The following is an 18,141-nucleotide window of genomic DNA, read 5'->3' as shown; positions in this document are numbered from 1 at the left end:
TAAAGTCTATATCATTATAAAAAAATGACACTGCACTTGTTTTTATTTTAAAGGTTTTATTTGAATGCAACTTATTTCGTGTGTGTAGCTACACACATTCTGCAGCGGTCCAATGTCATCAGCACAAAAACACCCTCCCTCCATGACCCTTGCATACTGAACAAAAAAGACAGACAATTTGTTTAGACACAACCTGAATAAGTTTCTAATATACAATTTTGAAAGGTTTTCATTCACATTAAAAAGAGTAATTCCAAAAACAATAGAATGAAAAGGGATGATAGGATAACAGATTTTCCAAAATAAAATAATATTCTCTCAGGGTTCGTACAAGGGGCTTGAAGTACTTGAATTTGACTTTTTCAAATTTAAGTCCTGGAAAACCCTTGAAAATAGCTATTTTTACCAAGAGGTGCTTAATAAGTTCTTGAATTACATAGTGTAAAGTTTTATTTTTTATTTTTTTTTGGTTCCTGGGTAGTAAGTGTTATTTCCTAATTGCGTATACCTCAAAAGTATAGAAAATGGCTAGTATTATTCCCCACAAACTTTGCTTTTGTGACTAGGACAGTGATATTTAGAAATGTACCTATTTTCCAGAACATTCCAGAAAGATTCAGTGCTGAGAAACGTTCTAGAACTTTCCAGTAATATAAATTCAGGGGCCTTAAGCCCACAAGTTCAGTTAAGTTCCAGCTGCCTAATTGGATACCTGCATTTTTCTGAGATGGTATCAAGAGGCTGCAAGCATCTTGCAGACGCATTTAGCTAAGTCTGCGGCCAATTTATCAAGACAAGAGCGATCAAGTACTCCGTCGAAGCAAATGCTACGATGTGTGAGGCATAGCCTACAAGGAATATTTCGTCATCAAGACAAACCCTGGGCACCTCATTTCAAATATGAGCACGGCAAAAAACACTCTAAGGTAAGATGGACAATTGTTAGTCGGAATTTTATGTTATAAAATGTGTTAATTTTAAATGTCAGACTGGCTAGAATGCACCTGCTATCACGTATCCGGAACTTCCTTCATCCATTGACCTGGTGCTATACTGCCATGCCCATGAGCTCCCCGTACCCACTCCTCCGGAGAGAGAGCACCGTCTTTAGAAGACCGCAGCCAGTCAGAGAGCGAGGAAGACATTGTAGATCCAGATAACAAATTCAGAGGTGGAGCTGAGGAGAGAACCCCATACTTCCCCAACCAAAAATACCTCAACGACTTGATTAGAGATTTTGGTCTCACCAAGACCAATGCAGAGTTTTGACGTCTAGGCTCAAGCAGTGGAACTTGTTGGATCAGGATATTCTGGACTTTGAACGCCTTTACCAAGGACAGTATAACGAGAACATGATGGGAGACTAGATTTGGGGACTGTGAATTACAGTACAATCGTAAATCTCGAAAATATACTCACTTCTAAATCTATTGTAGTAATTGTTGTATTTAGTATAAATACATGTTAATTTGTATTCATATGTTGTTGTTTTTCGTACTTTATGAGAACGAAAAGACAAATTCGCCCGTTTTCTCTGTCCTGGTCAGAAAAGCAAAGTTTGTGGGGAATAATTGCTATTTTCTATACTTTTGAGAAATAAGCAATTAGGAAATAACACTTACTACCCAGGCACAAACATTGTGTTATAGAAAATCGTAAAATACGTTGCTTAAATCATTTAATAAATGTGTTTTCTGAAAAACACGACGACAGACCGCTTGTCACTGCTGAAGCAGGCAGCGCATAGACGCTGTCACGTGGCAGCTGTTATATTTGGCAGCGCTGTTCAATATGGGCCAATCACAATCAATTGTTACTGGAATATTTAAAAATATATTTTATAGTTACTGCTGTGGCAGATTTAACAAGTATGAATTCTTGCAACTATCAGTTTTAATTAAAAGTACTCTCCAGAGTGAAAAAATTAGATGATGTAAAACGATCAACGTTGAATACAGATCAATGGAGGATTCAGTTTTGTGAGCCGTCTAGCGCCACCTTGTGTAAAGAAAGCTTTGTGTCTCACAGAAATAGGGGATTTCTGACAACATTTGGGTCAATATCAAAATTTGTTGACAAACATGTCCCTTGACTTTTATAGTCATGAAGAAGCTTTCAAATAGCAAAAATAAATAAAAGGTATCATCCTATAGCCTAACCTTTAATGATGTGAAATGGCTAAACTCTGTTTTGCAAATTGTATAGAAAATATATTTGAAATTGTTAATTTCCTGTAAACAAATCCTTGTTCCCTTCAGCTGGTGCACCACTTCTATGGCATGTAAAGGTATTGGTGTATTTATTTTGTACTTATTTTTTAATAAAGGCATTAGTGCAAGGCCGAACATGTGTGCAAAAAAAGCAAAACAAAATGATTATTAATAATTTAAAATGAGTGTTTGTCTCTTGATTTCATGGCATTGGTGTTATCAATGTTTAAAACGTATTTTATTATTTGATGTTTTAAATTTTTTTTAAATACAAATTATTTTTCCACAACTTTTTGTAAGGTCAAATTTCAGAGGCTGCTTAATACCCATATAATGCTTTTTTCCAGCATGTTAAAAGTTATTAATTCACATATTAACAGTAATATTTTCACACAAAAATATTTGGTGTTACATATTGAAAATGTGGTGTTGTAACCCATTTAACCCTCATTAGTGTTAACTTGCTTTGTTCGTTCGAACAGCCAAGTTGTCCTTTATTAATAAAAATGTATGTCAAAATGTTTACCATCAGCCTTTATAGGCAAAAACTGAACAGAGAATTTCTATATTTTGAAAGTTGGAAAGTCTTTCTTTTTTTTTTTGAGAATGACCCATTTGCAATTTAATTCAGTTCCTCACATAAATCTGTTGTGTGACTTTAGAAAACATGAAACACAGCACGAGTCATATGGACTACGGTTTTCTGACCCAGTTATTCACTTTGTTGGAAAGCGTTTTGAGGGAGCACACTACAATTGCACATCAATTTCATCATGAATGAACCAAAATCTTTACTGTGACAATATGTAGTTAAAGATGGTCATTGAGATATGTTGGACATAAGTGGTGTTTTATAAAAATAAATTAACTGAATGGTTAAAATATTTTTATTTAAAAGTAACATCTCGAGCATAGTCCTTGAAAACAAATAAAAAAAAGTGCTAGAAAAGTCCTTGAATTTTACTTTGAAGCATCTGTACGAACCCTGTTCTCTGCAAAATACCAGGTTTGGCTTATTCGGTGCATACTGTGGTTTTTTGCTCTTTACTCCATCAGTGTAATGCATCTACTGCATCTTTCTTGCACACATACCTAGTAAGCTGCTCCAGAAGGAATTGTATGTTGCATTTCCTGTAACAGCTCCAAGTTTGGCTGGGTTCTGTCGCACTGTTTTTACTGAGAACCCATCTGGACCAGTTACCTCAACCTCCACAATATGATAGTCTGCCAATCTGGAGAGACAAGCGGTAGGGAGATTTGACCAAAAGAAATTGCTGTTACTATCTCTTAAAGGAATAGTTCACCCAAAAATGAAAATTCTCTCATCATTTTCTCACCCTCATACCATCCAAGATGTGTATGACTTTCTTTCATCTGCTGAACACAAATGAAGATTTTTAGAAGACTTTCTCAGCTCTTTAGGTCTATACAATGCAAGTGAATGGATGCCAAAATTTTGAAGCTCTAAAATCCACTTAAAAACTTAAAAGTACTCCAGATGACTCTGGTGGTTAAATGTCTTCAGAAGCGATATGATAAGTGTGGGTGAGAAACAAATCAATATTTAAATATCTTTAACTATAAATTCCTCCTTGCTCAGTCAATCTCCAGGTCACTTTTACTTTCACATTATTTGTGCTTTTCATCCCCTACTGGACAGGGAGGAGAATTTTGTTCTGATAAAAAAAATTACTTAAATGTTGATCTTTTTCCACCCACACCATATCGCTTCTGAAGACATGGATTTAACCACTGGAGTCTTATGGATTACTTTTATGCTGCCTTTATGTAGAATTTGGAGCTTAACATTTTTGGCACCCATTCACTAGCTGAAATCAGGGATGCTACCTTGACACCTTTCTGCAGAAATTGTCATTTTGAATCCAAAATAGGTAATTTGTGTTGATCCGGGGGTTGCGAGTGGAGTGTTGTCTGACCTGTGCGGGGCATGGGGGTTCTGTCAGGCTTCCACAACGGAGAGATTTAATTTTGTCTCATCACAGCAAAAACACTGTTTGATAATAACATCTGTAGAGTGAAGAGAAAGGCTTAAAACAACCTTATATCTCTCATCTTTCTAGAGCTCCAACTAATGTATGTATCCGATGTATTTTCTCTGCCATGTGAATCAGTCAATTTTAGTACGATATACATTATAATAATATTAACATTATTAATAAAACATTAATAAATGACACACAATGAAAACATATTATCTAGCTTTAATAAGCATATCTGTTTTGAATATACAACATAACTGATTTAGCAGCAAGGTTCTCTCAGGATTTTATCTGTTAACATTTTCAATGCATTTTGTCAATATTAAACAGCCGTTTTTAATGCAACTGGTGAGAATTGACTTGTTCTCTCAAAGAGATGATTTACCCAAAAATGAAAGTTGGGTAACACTTTACAAAAAGGTTAACATTAGTTAACTACATCAGTTAACATGAACTAACAATAAACACCACTTTTATATAATTTATTAATCTTGAATATATTTTCACATTAAAATAAAATCTGTCTATGTTAACATTAGTTCATACACTATGAGCCAACAATGAACAACTGTTATTTTTGATTTAGTAACATTAACTAAGATTGATAAATGCTGTAAAATATTGTTCATTGTTAGTTCATGATGCATTGTCTAATGTTAATGAATGGGACCTTATATCACCTTTATGTTGTTCCAAACCTGTCGGATCTTCCGTGGAACTCAAAAGGAGATGTTAGGGAGAATGTTAGTTTCAGTCTCAATTCACTTTTATTTTATGGAGAAAAAAGATGCAGTGACAGTGAATAGTGACCCTGACTAACATTCTGACAAAAATCTAATTTTGTGTCCCTCAGAAGAGAGAAATTCAAACAGGCTTGAGGGTGAGCAATGACTTACCATCTTTCTGCAAGGTGTTCTTGATCCCTATTAGGTGGTAATGATGGCTATGGAGGCTATGGCTTATGTCTTTTCTTTTGTTTTTATCTCTGGCCAAGTGACTGACCATGACAATGCTTAATGTCGAACCCTGCGTTAGCCCCTAATGTCAATATTAATATTAGGCTCAATCACGCAGCAAAACTAAGAAAGCGGGCACTTGAGACCACTGGTACAGGACAAAAAGAAGAAATAAGGACAGTCTCTCTCTCTCTCTCTCTCTCTCTCTCTCTCTACCAAAATATAACATAAGCTGTGATTTCCATTGGATTTGTCAGTCGTTGCTCATATTGTGTTTTTGTTTTGTTTGATGAACTTTATTGTATAGTGGATGCAATACACTTTTTAAGTGCCCTGAACCGATGTCCCCTTATATTACTTTTGTAGCAGTAAGATTAAATGAATTCTAGGGAGTTTGTCCTATATCCTCATGCTAAAATCAACTGTAAATCCAAATTTTAAAGCTGATATTTAAAATGTGAGGGTTGGGTTTGCATCTTTGTCACCTTTTTAACCCCTGATGAGTTTGATTCCCTGTGAAATATCTTCTAAAAATCTTAATTTTTGCTTTGCAAAATAAAGAATGCCATTGACATTTAGGATGCCAGCAGGGTGAGTAAATCATGATGGAATTAAAATTTTTGCGTGAACTATCCCTTTAAGAGTGTACCGATATTTGGATCAGTCAACTTTAAAGACCATTTCTCAGTCATGTTCCAAATGCCAATAATATGAGAACACATGCTGAAACATGTTGAATTGTGGGACAGGAAGCCCTCCCTCCCAAACATCCTAAAGAAGTGCTAAACACTTCTGTTGTGGAAGTTGTAGAAACGTATTTAGTTGTTAGTGACTCACGCTGTGTCTGAGACGATTTCTCCGGTGACACCACAGAACCCCAGTGTTGATGCAGCTATGGCCGCAGCTGCCATGGTGTTCACGTTGTTTGGAGCCATGGGGCAGAGTTCTGCCACTGAGCCGTGGTACAAGACCCGCCTCCCCTCTCCTTCTGTCCAATCAGAGAGCAGACCTCCAGTCAGCCGGAAACAAGAGGGATGCTTAGACATTCTAATGGAAAGAGCCTGTGAGAGGGACACAACAAGTACATTTTCACCCAAAGATTGTTCGTCTGCAGTGTTTTACTGTTTTCTAAAGGCAGGGCCACAGACATTTATTGTGTTTCATATCAAAACAAGAGGTAAAAGGTTTTTTAATGACTGTCTACTATCAAAGATTTCATAGACAATCATGGATTTGAATTCACACAGTGCGTAAATTTCCAGAAATGCCTCACACGCAATGTTCCATTGTCATTCATTCTCTGAATATCTTGGCCTCCCCATAATGCACCACTGGGCACGTAAAGTGTTTTGCCATGCTGCTTTGCAGCAGTGCGGAGTTCCTGCTCAAGCTGGGGGTCAGAGAGGGCAGAAGGACTGCCTATCTGAGGGAGGGGCAAAAATGACCATTACATTATGTACAAATTGACAAAAACATGCAAAGCAGCTGGGAATTATGCTGAAATATACATAAAAGCGGTAGCAAAGAGGATTGCACATACACTATGTATTCAATGTAAGGTGATAATATAGAGGGAAACGTACCAGGAAGTGAGCATGAGAAAGAAATCTGACCCCAAACTCTTTTACTATCTGTGGATGACACACTTCCACGATTACATCAGTGTCCCTAAACACACACAAAACTCAGTGCCCCTACTAGTCGCCTTCTTTCATTGTACCTCATACTGTATATTAAAAAATACATGCAACGTGTATATACCCAGATGCTTAAAAACAAAATGGGAGAATTTACCTCTGTGTGATGTCTAAGAGGTTGTTTATAATGAGCTCTTCGGGCACCGAATCTTTCAGTTTATCCGAATTTCGATTCCAAACAAATGCCAACTGCAGCCCCACCTCGGGTCCCTCTCTTTGGATCCTCTCGACAAGAAACTGACCTGAAGGAGGAAGAAAATTTTTAATACCAGCTCCATGCTCACACGAGGGCTTAAACATTACATGATCAAAACATTTTATTGGACTCACCCAAATGTCCATATCCCACTATTCCAATCTTCAAGGCTAAGGAACTGTCAGCCATATCTGCAGTGATGTAATGGATTTCATCAGAGGAGCCATTACTAGAATGTCTATTCTCTTTTTCTGTTATAGTAGTTCAGGTACACTGTGGATAATCCACACCGATGCAACAACCTATTGTAGAACAACCCAAACAAACAATCTATTGTTCTGTTACAAAAACGCACAAGCCTAGTTATTTAAGACTTGGGTTTGCTAGATCTTTATGACATGTTATGTGTTTCACAAGTGCAAGCAAGTCAAAGACCATGAAATGCTAAAATGCAGGCCTCAATATCAAACTCATACACGACAACAGAATTTGCTGTACTACATTTCTCTCTAATACATTCTCTTAGTTTGATCAGTGTGGCTCCTCCTCTCTTCCATCCTCTCCACTTCAAGTTCAGTGTCAATCTACAGTATATATTCCCCTTTATCTCCAGCACATAGATCACAACAACAAGCCTTCACTTACCTGTCTATTCCTCACGTTTTCCCTATTTCTCACTCTCTGTCTTCTCAAAGTTCCTCTCTTTTTCTCTTTGTGGTGTTGATCTTTAGGGATTGTGGGATAGAGGGGTTAAAGTTCAAGTTGAGCAGGAGTGTTAATGATTAGACCTTTATGTGAATTCACAGGCTTTTAGTAATTCTGAAGGACAGTAGTGATCATGGCAACAAACTACTTTTGAACCCAAACTGAAGAACCCTTCATTAAGTTGTTTGGTACATCAATCCACAGGTCTCAAATGACACCTTATAAACCTATTTAATTGTTACATTTAATTAATGTTACATTCAAATCTCAGAGCAAATGTAGTTAATTCACAGTCCACATTTAAACATAGCTATAGAAATATAGACAAACACAAACAAGATCATGCTGGGTTCTTTCCATTGACTTTGGTTTTAATGCTGAGGTAATGATATATTACATCCCCTAAACCTACACCTATACCTAATCCTGACCCTCACAAAATATTTTTACATTTTCTTTAAAATATGATTTAGCATTCTTTTCATTTCGTTTTTAAATCACTTTATAAAGGTCAGTGTCGCCCTTGTGTGGGTACAAATAGTGATGATTCCTCATCCATTGCTACAGTTTTAGTATTTGATCACTGTAAAACTATGCCACCAAAGCCAATACCATAAAGATAATAATCATAAAACATTTTAGAATGAATACAATAACAATTATAACTTAATAAACTTAATGGTAACATGCTTGTATTGCACAACATTTCCAAGCAGACACACAAGACTGAAAAGCCAATAGAAAGAATGTATGTCAAGAGTAGAAAAAGCTGAAAAAGGCAATGGAGTCACAACTAAAAAGAAAGTGAGAATATTCATTAATAAAAATGCAGAAGGTTTATCTGCCTGAACTTGTGTCTCAATCATCAAACCTTTGCTCTTACTGATGATGTCACTACAGGGTAATAGGCCATACCAGAGAGAGAGAGAGCAAGAGAAAGGGAGAAAGAAAGACAGACAGGCACAGAAAGGGGGGGGAGAGAGAGAGAGAGAGAGTGAGGGGTATACTTTGTTTATGACAGAACAATCTGACAGATAACGCATCACTCATATTAGTCTAAAGTGCAGATCATACCTAGTCAATGAAGCACACTAGCATACACAGTTCACAGAGGCTTTAAAGATTTCCCAATCGTTGAAGAAGTGTCCCCAAATACAAGAACTGTGTTCAGGGCAGGAGAGAGATGGATATCCTGGAGACAAGTGCCTATGATCGCAGACAACGCAGGAACACGGTAATTACAGATACTACACACACAGGTGCACTTTGCTCTTATTTATGTTTATATTTATTAATTTTATCCAAAGCGACTTACAAATGAGGAACATAACAGAAGTGATTCATCCTAAGTAATAAGAGAACTGCTGTAATAGAAAGTGGTACATTTCCCAGAGAAGCAAGTAGAGAGGAAGGAGAGAGACAATTGTGAAAGAATGAATTGAGAATGCTTAATTAAAAAAAATTTTTTTAGAAAAGAAGAAAGAAGACATTAGTAGGATTGGGTCGAGTGCTGCCAAACTGATGCATCTTTAGATGTTTCTTGAAGGGCTGGAGAATCAGCTGCTTGGGTGGGGATTGGCAGGTTGTTCCACCAATGAGGAACAGCTGAAGTGAAGTTCCGGGAAAGTGATTTTGTGCCTCTGTGAGATGGCACCACGAGGCAATGCTCACTTGCCAAGCATGAGCTTCTGGAGGGCACATAGACTTAAAGTGTGTAGATAGGGGCATGGTTCTGTATGTGAGTATCAATGATTTAAACTTGATGCGAGCAATCATTGACAACCAGTGCAGTTCAAATAAGAGAGGCATGACGTGAGCTCTCTTGGCTCATTGAAGACCAATCATGCTGTCACGTTCTTGATCAACTGCAGAGGTTTGACTGTACATGTAGGAAGTCCTGCCAGAAGGGCACTGCAGTAGTCCAGTCTAGATATAACAAGAGCATAGACAAGGAGTTGTGTAGTATGCTCAGATAGGAAGGGTCTGCTTTTCCTGATGTTGTACAGAGCAAATCTGCATTATCGGGTTGTCGATCGGGTTATCAGGTTCAAATGTGGTCTGGGAAGTTCAACTCTAGTGGGATTGTATGTACACTTGTAACACATCCATTTCACTGTCAAATACACACACAGTTTGTCTATTTGTCTTCCACATAAACAGCTTTTCTGACTCTGATTCCATCATGTTTGAACAGAAGTTGATACTCAGTATTTTTTGCGTCACTGATGCATTAATTGTTTCCATTCTTCTATTCTTTCCAGTATTTTCTTTTACAGTCCTATGTTTTATTTCTTCATCTCCTCCCATTTTTTGCATCCTGCACAATATATTTCTATTTGTGGATCCCAGACTCCTCCCCCTCGGTCCTGGCTGCTGGTGTAAAGGCCAGCCCTATCCTCTCTCTGGCTTTTCTGGTGTTCAGCTATAATGGAGGGCGGAGTCTAATGGGCGTGGCTGGAGGATTGCTGTTCTCAGTGGGTGGAGACTGTTGCCTTGTGTGGCCACAACTTTTTATCCATGGTAAAGTTCACTCCCCATATGTCCCCCATATCTTACCAACAATATTAGAGTAAATATCATAAAATGTGTCAAGAACATGTTGAAAAAATATGATACATTATTTACAGCTTTTAATTCGTGCTCATATAAAATTATGTTATAAAAATTGTTTACTGTAACACAGTGAAAGTGTGCTGCTTTTAAAGTAATGAGAAGCTAATGAGATTTGCCAATTACAAAAAAAATGTAAAACTTCTGAACGGATTATGGTCTTAGGAATTTAGATGGAAATTGTGCTTAGTTATCATAAAATGTATGTCAATGAATACTTGGTATATGAGATGAAGACTTCAGTCATATCAGTATATAATCAAACTTGTTTTATCAAACTTATTTATGTATAGGCCCCCTCATGAGAGCTGCCACATTAGGGTCACATGACCAGTAAAATACTATTTGTTTAATCTCATTAACCACCCTGTTATTGTATATATTATTTGTTTATTTGTCTCTCTCTCCCTCCTTTTTAGGAATGGGCTGCTTTGCTCTGGCCCACATGCTTTACTCTGTGTCTTTCCTCTCCTCTCGATATTCTACCACATCCTCCTCTTCCATATTCTTCATCCTATACATCCTGCTCTGGTTGATCGGCGGTGGAATTTATGCTTACCTGGTGCCGTTCCTCCGGCTTGATCCAGACGGCAGACGGTGATCTTCTCGTTCCAGCCATTGGGTGTTACATCCTCCTCATTGTTATCATGGCCACACTGGCTATTTGAACTCGGCGACCATTTCTCCTGCTGGGCAGCCTGGTCTTCATGACTTCGGACCTTACAATTGCAATAACAAAGTTCAATGTCGTTGATCTCAAATTCGAAAAGCACATCATTATGATAACATATTACCTGGCACAGCTGATGATTGCTCTGAGTGACGTGAAGGCAATGCTGGATGAAGACACTGACGATTTTCACAAACGGAAGAGGTCATAAGATTGTGGTGGATACCGGATATTGAGCTAATAGCCATGAGGCTCCATGTGTTAAAAAGGACCATCCTGGATAAACCTGGGTCTGTCTAACAGTAAATGCAGGTCTGAATAGACGTGACTCACATAAGAGTGTACGAACATCCCTAAATATAAAAAAAATTACACTGACCTATCAATAAAGCGATTCTTCCTGCTGACCTCTCTACAACATCTGATGAAGGCCTAATTCCTCACAACAGGATATGTGCAAAACTAAAACTGGTTAAATTCTTACAAGTTTTTTCCCTAACATAGATAGATTTTTTACCTGACAAGCTCTTTACATTTTTAATAGTCAACCAGTACAGTAATACAAATATTAGAATGGGCTTAAAACTTGTGGAAATTTGTTTAGTCTTTTATGACATATTTTGTATAGCATAAATTTTTTTTACCCTCTCCAACTTCTTCCACCTTTTTACAGTGGATTAAAAACCACTCTACGACAACAAGTGGAAAAATATTAATACAAATGAGTTCATAAATACAATTGTAAATATAAACATAATATTAAAAATAACTGAAAAATAAAACATGACCTAGAAATGTTTACACAAATCTCATACATTTTTGGTTTCATAACACCACAATAGAGATTGTCAGGGATTGACATGAACTTTATTACCACCTGCTGGTAGAATCTTCAAACTGCAAATACAAGAACTGATTTTAGACTTTGCACTAAGAATTAAGATGCTTCTCAAATATATTAGCTCAATGACATATTTCTCAGGACAAAAGCAAATTCCACTTTGCACCACTTAATTTAATTACATACAATACACCCACAGTTTGTGAGCATACACCCATATATGCAAACACTCCCACCAACGCCCCCTTACGCTTTAAGCTGGAATGAAACTTGTGCTTAGAATTAGCGCTCTCACAGAAATTGAATAGGATCAATTTCACCTGCTCACGAAAATAGAGCCCTATGTGTTAGTTTGACCAATGGTCGATGAAGGGTATTTTCAGAAACCAGTCTGAAAACACAGAAATTACACACATTGCTTTGAAAGCAAACATATAAAAAGGACTAATATTTCCATTCTACATTAATTTACAGTTAATTTATAAGCAAGCATGAAGTAGGATTCTGAAAAAACATAATTATGCAGAAACTGCATTAAGGATTTTCATAATAGCTCACTATTTATTTTTATTTAATTTTCTCCCCCTTTCTCCCAATTTGGAATGCCCAATTCCCAATACTTAGTAGGTCCTCATGGTGGCAGAGTTACTCACTTCAATCCGGGTGACAGAAGACAAGTCTCAGTTGCCTCTGCTTCTGAGACAATCAGTCCGTGCATCTTATCATGTGGCTTGTAATGCATGACACCGCAGAAACTCACAGCATGTGGAGGCTCATGCAGAATCCACGCACAACTCACCACGCACCACATTGAGAGCGAGAACCACAAGGAGGTTACGGTAATCACTGAAATCATAACCTCAAGGAGGTTACCCCGTGTGACTCTACCCTCTCTAGCAACTGGGCCAATTTGGTTGCTTAGGAGACCTGGCTGGAGTCACTCAGCACACCCTGGATTAGGGGTGGTAGACAGTGCTGAGCTACCCAGCCCCCCTATTTATCAGTTGTTTTAACCAGTTTACCTAATAACGTGGATAACAAGACATAACTATCATCATAAACATACTGGCTGATAAAAAAAATGATATTTAAAGTCACTGCGATCTTTTATTAGTTTAATCATTCAATACTGAGTTACATATTCACCTCCCTGGAAAATTCTCTCACATACCCAAGCTGCTCTCTGTTGCTCTTGATCTTCATCAACACTCAATGGCACCATCTAGTGGTGAAGAAAAGAGGCAGCAAATGAAGATTCCAATGCTGTGATGTAGGTACATGTTTACATTTCCAACCTAATTTTAATCACTGAAATTTTAGAGATGAATTTGCAATGCAACATATAATGGATGAAACACTAACTGAACGTATTCTAACTGAATTTTGAAAGGTAAATACTTATTATATACATTTTAATGATTCACTTTTTGTGTTAAATGTTTTCAATTGAAATATTCACAGCTTCAATATACTACCATATGAAATCGCAAGCCCAAAAAAATGCAAGCACTGTTAATGCAATGTGTTTATTTTTCAATTAGGCGTGCTTTTTATATTTCAAAGACATTTGTCACTAATATACTCCCATACTGAGCTCAGTTCTCCAGAAGCACCAAAGCAGATGAGGACACTCTCTGGTGAAGTTGGTCTTCAGGAAAGTCTGAAGGGATATTGACATTGATATTGAGATTTGGGGAAAGTTACTGAATTATCAGACAGTGAAATATTGGGAGGCAACTTATCAGCGCAAAGTTGGCAGAGGAAAGAAGCTACACACGGTAAATTAAATATGAGATTTCTGCAATTCTTAACATGGGAAAGACAAAGAGAGGCTTGTAGTTACTGCACTGCAGATTGTTTAATAAAGAAAGAATTAAACAAAACAATTTGCTGAAACGGTAAGTCGCCGTGGGAGACATGCGAGGATAGACGATCTTGGCGGTTTTGTCAGCAGTTGTCTTGTCTCGCGACGTTTTTTAGACGCCTTGTCAGTTTCTGAGAAAATTCGAGCCGAGCATACGTTAAAAAAATACAACAGCATTGGTAACGAGAGTTATTTTCTGTAGGCTCCAAATCCAACTCTTTTTTATTGAGTTTCTGGATTATTTCTTATGAGTAACTCGAGATACTTGAAAGTGTGTAATAATGATTTATATGGACGTGAATCCTTTCGAGATGCATTGGCTCAGATGCTAAAATGGTTAGAAGATGCTTCTGACTGATTCAATTACCAAACATAAGTGTCAGCACTCCAGAGCAATTTAAATAAAGAAGTAAAATAAATTATGTATTATAATTAAAAAATCAAGCATGTCTGAAGTGGTGGCTTTTTGCTGTTGTGAAAGGGGTTAAACTTATAACGTGTTGATACCATTTTTTTTTTAACAAAATGTTTACGCTTTTTCATTATTAAATAATTGTATTTATTTATTTTGCATTTATATTAGAAAATAACTAAACATTTAAAACTTGTTATTAGGCTACCTTAGTGGGCCAGAACTTTGATTCCATTAACAGGTCCATAACTCTTTCATAACCCTTATGCCGAGTTTACACTACACGATTTTCGCTCGGCAGCAGTTTTGTGGTGATCGCCGACAAAAGCCCAAAATCGTGGGCAAATCAGAGCTCGCTCCCGTGAGCGATGTATGAATTACCAAAGTCGCAATCCGAAAGAATCGACGACGCCTCGCCGATGTCATGCGAGATATCTAGCATGTTAAATATCTGGACCTGTCTGCAAAATCGTGCAGTGTGAAATGTGTTTTGACTGAATACAACTGCAGCAATGACCTACAGCCAATGAGAGATCAAGAAACGGGGCACAGGGAGTTTCAGTGTGAGCCCTGATTTACCTGCAACAGGCTGCGGTATTGAGAAAGTCACATTGGACCAAAGCAATGGAGTAAAAATTAGTGGAACATTGGCAGGAGCACCAGATTTCATGTTTCCTCTGAACTGTCCCACAACCGGGTGGAGAAAGAGAAGAGTTGGACAGAAATTGCCAATTCTCTTGGACAGTCAGGAAAGCAAATAGGAAGATTTTTCAGTAGGAGGTACTTTTTCATATTGTAAACAATAAAATATACGATTAAAAACATACATCATATTCTGAAATACATAACATATGATCATCATGCATTTGTTTTCATATCTCTTATCACTTCTCGTGTGTACTCTGTCTGGCCTCCAAATTACGTTTCACAACAGTACAGAGTCGTCGGGGATTCGTCAACAGTGAAATGTCTTGTAATGTGTTCACCCCTGTCGCCAATTCCTCATGTATTTTGAAAACGACTTCACTGACAAGACAGAAAATTTTGTAATATAAACGGTACCACGATCTGACGTCTTTGAAAGTCGTGTAGTGTGTAGGAGCCATTACTTCAGCTGAACTGATGGGTACATGGAAGAGCATTGAAATACATAACATTTAAACAAGACAATTAAACCACTTTGATTAGTGAGATGACAAATTAAATAGCTAAAGTGAACTTCTATGTTTAAAGAATAATAACTGTTACAAATGATACTAAAAAAAAACAAAAAAAACTTGACAGGCAGATCAGTAGGCCTACAGGATACCAGATATTCTCTTCAAAGCAAAGTCGTAATAATTTGAATTCTGTTTTAAGATGAATTTTAACTTCAAATCTCACTCCAGAGTGGGAGTGACTGATCACTTGAAAATTTGAAACCCAAACCAAATCAAACAATGGGTTTAAATTAGGTTTGTATTATCTGGGTCTGTGTAGCCTACCTTCAGATAATTTGTTTTCTTGTGTTTGTCTTCAAAACGATATAACCAACAAACCGCTCATTTATCACATTTCCCATTATCTCTCTGTGACGAGGAGGGTGGGGCCGGGCCGTGAGGACACATGCCTGGCCCTGAATCGGGCTAATCGCCCGGGAGTGGGATATATACAAGCTGGAGGTGCCAGTTGGAGAGAAAGAGCCACATGTCGCCACTGTGCGTCTATGTGTTTGTGTTTAAGATGATTCAAGTTTATTTATTAAAAGTTACGTTTATTGTTCAGTCGGTTTCCATCTCCTCCATGCCCACCTTACCCGTTACATTGGTGCCGAAACCTGGGAAGGAGGAGGGATGCACTGTTATGGAGTCCCCCGCTGCCATTCGCCAGGAGAGCAGCCGTGGCCGTCTGCCTGGGACGGAGGAACCGCTGTCATACGGCGAGAAAGGAGATGAGCCGCTCTGTCCACCAGGGGTCAGAGGACTTGCTGCTGACCACCAGGGGAGGAGGAGTGGCCGAGGACCAGGCGACGGCATGTCAGGGGATCAGCGAGCCATTTTTTTTCTCTCTATCCTCTCGCTCTCTCTCTATGTTTCTCTGCCTCGCTCATCACAACCATTTATGTTGTATCCGCTTGTTTTTCAATTGAAAAAGAAATAGCCAAAAACCAGAAGGCACATTATTTATTTTTTATAACTTGAGTTTATAACTTGAATATTTGTTTTGCACATGTGGGCGGGCTTGACGCACCTGTTTCCATTGATTGGTTAATATGCACCATCATCTGTTCTTCCTCAAACCGCCCACAGAATAAGAGTTCACCAGAGTTAAAGTTTGCCGATTGTTTTTGCAGAGATTCTAATAATTTAATTTAAGAAAGTCTTCTGACTGTGGACACCTGGATAAAACAAACATTGAATGCACGAACTCGCTTTTGTCACTGCGGAATGGACTGGCAGGGCCTTGTTTATATTCAGAAGCCGTGCACAATTCTTCACTTACCACCTATCCGAGCCCTGTTGCCATTCCATTGAATTGATGAAATAAAATGCAACAAATGCACCCTGTTCCTGATTTACTTTGGCTGACATGCAGTTGGATTTTGCTTGGTTTAAATAATAATAAAAGATTTGAACCTGAAAACTGCCCCTCGCACTCAAAGCATGAATTTCTGTAATTAATTTATTGATCAAATTAGTAATTGTTCATCTGTTTTACACTTTTTTTTTTTGTAACAAAAAGGTAAATGTAGTACACCAAAAGTGTATTAAAAGTGTTGCCTAGTTCTTCTATACTGAATCACGTTGCTTGTACATCAAGCCAAAAATCCAAGGCACTCACATGTGGTATAGGCCTTAATAAGGCCGGCTGTTAAAATTATGCAATATTAAAAACCCTAATCAAATTGTGGCTAGAAGAGCCTTATGCACTACCATTATTGTATTTAATTGCCATTAGGTTTTAAACACATTTGCTGTCCATAAAATATTATATTTTATTGTGTAATGGTTGAACGCATATAGTGAAGGTAAAATCTTGTCTTTATGCAGGACGTATAGCCCAGATGTTAAAGAGATACATACAACTAAATAATAGATAAGGGTGCCATTTTATTCAGTCAGTTCATGGTTAGTTGTTTTATCCTAAAAATGAATAAACTATTTTAGACATTAAAAATTTAAGGCTCATTCTGTTATGTTTAACAAAAATAAGGACACAAATCTACTCCCCCATATAGACATGTCATGCAAAATCAATCCCTTTCTGACAGTAGTCATGGCAAGTGCACATGAAACTGCAACGCGAGCACCGCATTGACTGTAACTGTAAGAACTTCAACACAATGTCGGCTAAGCAATGAACTTGTGGTGGTTTAGCGCTTGCAATGTCCCGTTTGACAAGGCTTTTATTCTTAAGAAAAGGAATGAAGAAGGACAGATGACATTGCAGATTGACCAATCAGTAGAAATGTCACATCCATCCACCTCTAATAATCAAGTCGTACACTTATTTTATGCACTTGAATGAAGTGCATAAAATTAGATGAAATGAAGAAAAAAGAAAATAAAGTGTTTTCTCAATTTCCCTCATTACTTTCTAGATGAAAAACAAGTAAACGGTTTACTGGTTATTCCGCTTCGAAGACAAAAACCGGAAAAAATAAATATGAATTATCCGAAGGTATGCAGACCAATCTGTTTCCTTGTTCTTTTATATTCTTCCTTGTTCCACTACATCTGAAGAGTACTGCCACGCTCCAAGTCTGTGTCAAAACCGGCAATTACTTGATGGTAATTAACCTAACAAGGGCCTATTTATCCTCAAAATAGCTTGACGATCTGCAACCTTAGTGATACCAGGGTGTCAGTTCTAATGACTTGTTTTCTTTCCATTTCCTTTTTTTATTTTTTTTTCTCCAGCATCTTGAGCTTGTGTGATCTTCCTCTTCCTGGTATTCTTGGGAATCAGCCTCCTATAGGAGGGTACGTCTGAGAGCTATC

At 37.6% G+C, this 18,141-nt stretch overlaps 1 protein-coding gene and 1 pseudogene across 2 annotated transcripts; one reads left to right on the top strand and one right to left on the bottom strand.

Moving 5' to 3' along the window:
- Positions 1-53: 53 nt before the first annotated feature.
- On the bottom strand, positions 54-8,720 carry aspdh (aspartate dehydrogenase domain containing). Of its 2 annotated transcripts, none has more exons than XM_052132114.1 (8): positions 7,705-8,720; positions 7,194-7,361; positions 6,961-7,105; positions 6,750-6,834; positions 6,440-6,589; positions 6,004-6,227; positions 3,303-3,442; positions 54-156 (listed from the first exon to the last, which is right to left on the bottom strand). In XM_052132114.1, exons 2-8 carry the CDS (start codon positions 7,246-7,248, stop codon positions 119-121), a joined length of 837 nt encoding a protein of 278 aa, XP_051988074.1. In that variant the 5' UTR covers positions 7,249-7,361; positions 7,705-8,720; the 3' UTR covers positions 54-118. The 2 variants fall into 2 exon arrangements, with proteins under 2 accessions (XP_051988074.1, XP_051988073.1); XM_052132113.1 differs by having other exon boundaries at positions 7,194-7,250.
- Positions 8,721-8,768: 48 nt separating this feature from the next.
- LOC127648231 (lysoplasmalogenase-like) lies at positions 8,769-11,734 on the top strand (annotated as a pseudogene).
- Positions 11,735-18,141: the final 6,407 nt, after the last annotated feature.

This window comes from Xyrauchen texanus, chromosome 8, assembly GCF_025860055.1.
Source record: "Xyrauchen texanus isolate HMW12.3.18 chromosome 8, RBS_HiC_50CHRs, whole genome shotgun sequence".
NCBI classification, from domain to species: domain Eukaryota; kingdom Metazoa; phylum Chordata; class Actinopteri; order Cypriniformes; family Catostomidae; genus Xyrauchen; species Xyrauchen texanus.
The sequence above is the reverse complement of the archived record's forward strand: the minus strand, read 5'-3'. Positions and strand labels throughout refer to the sequence as shown.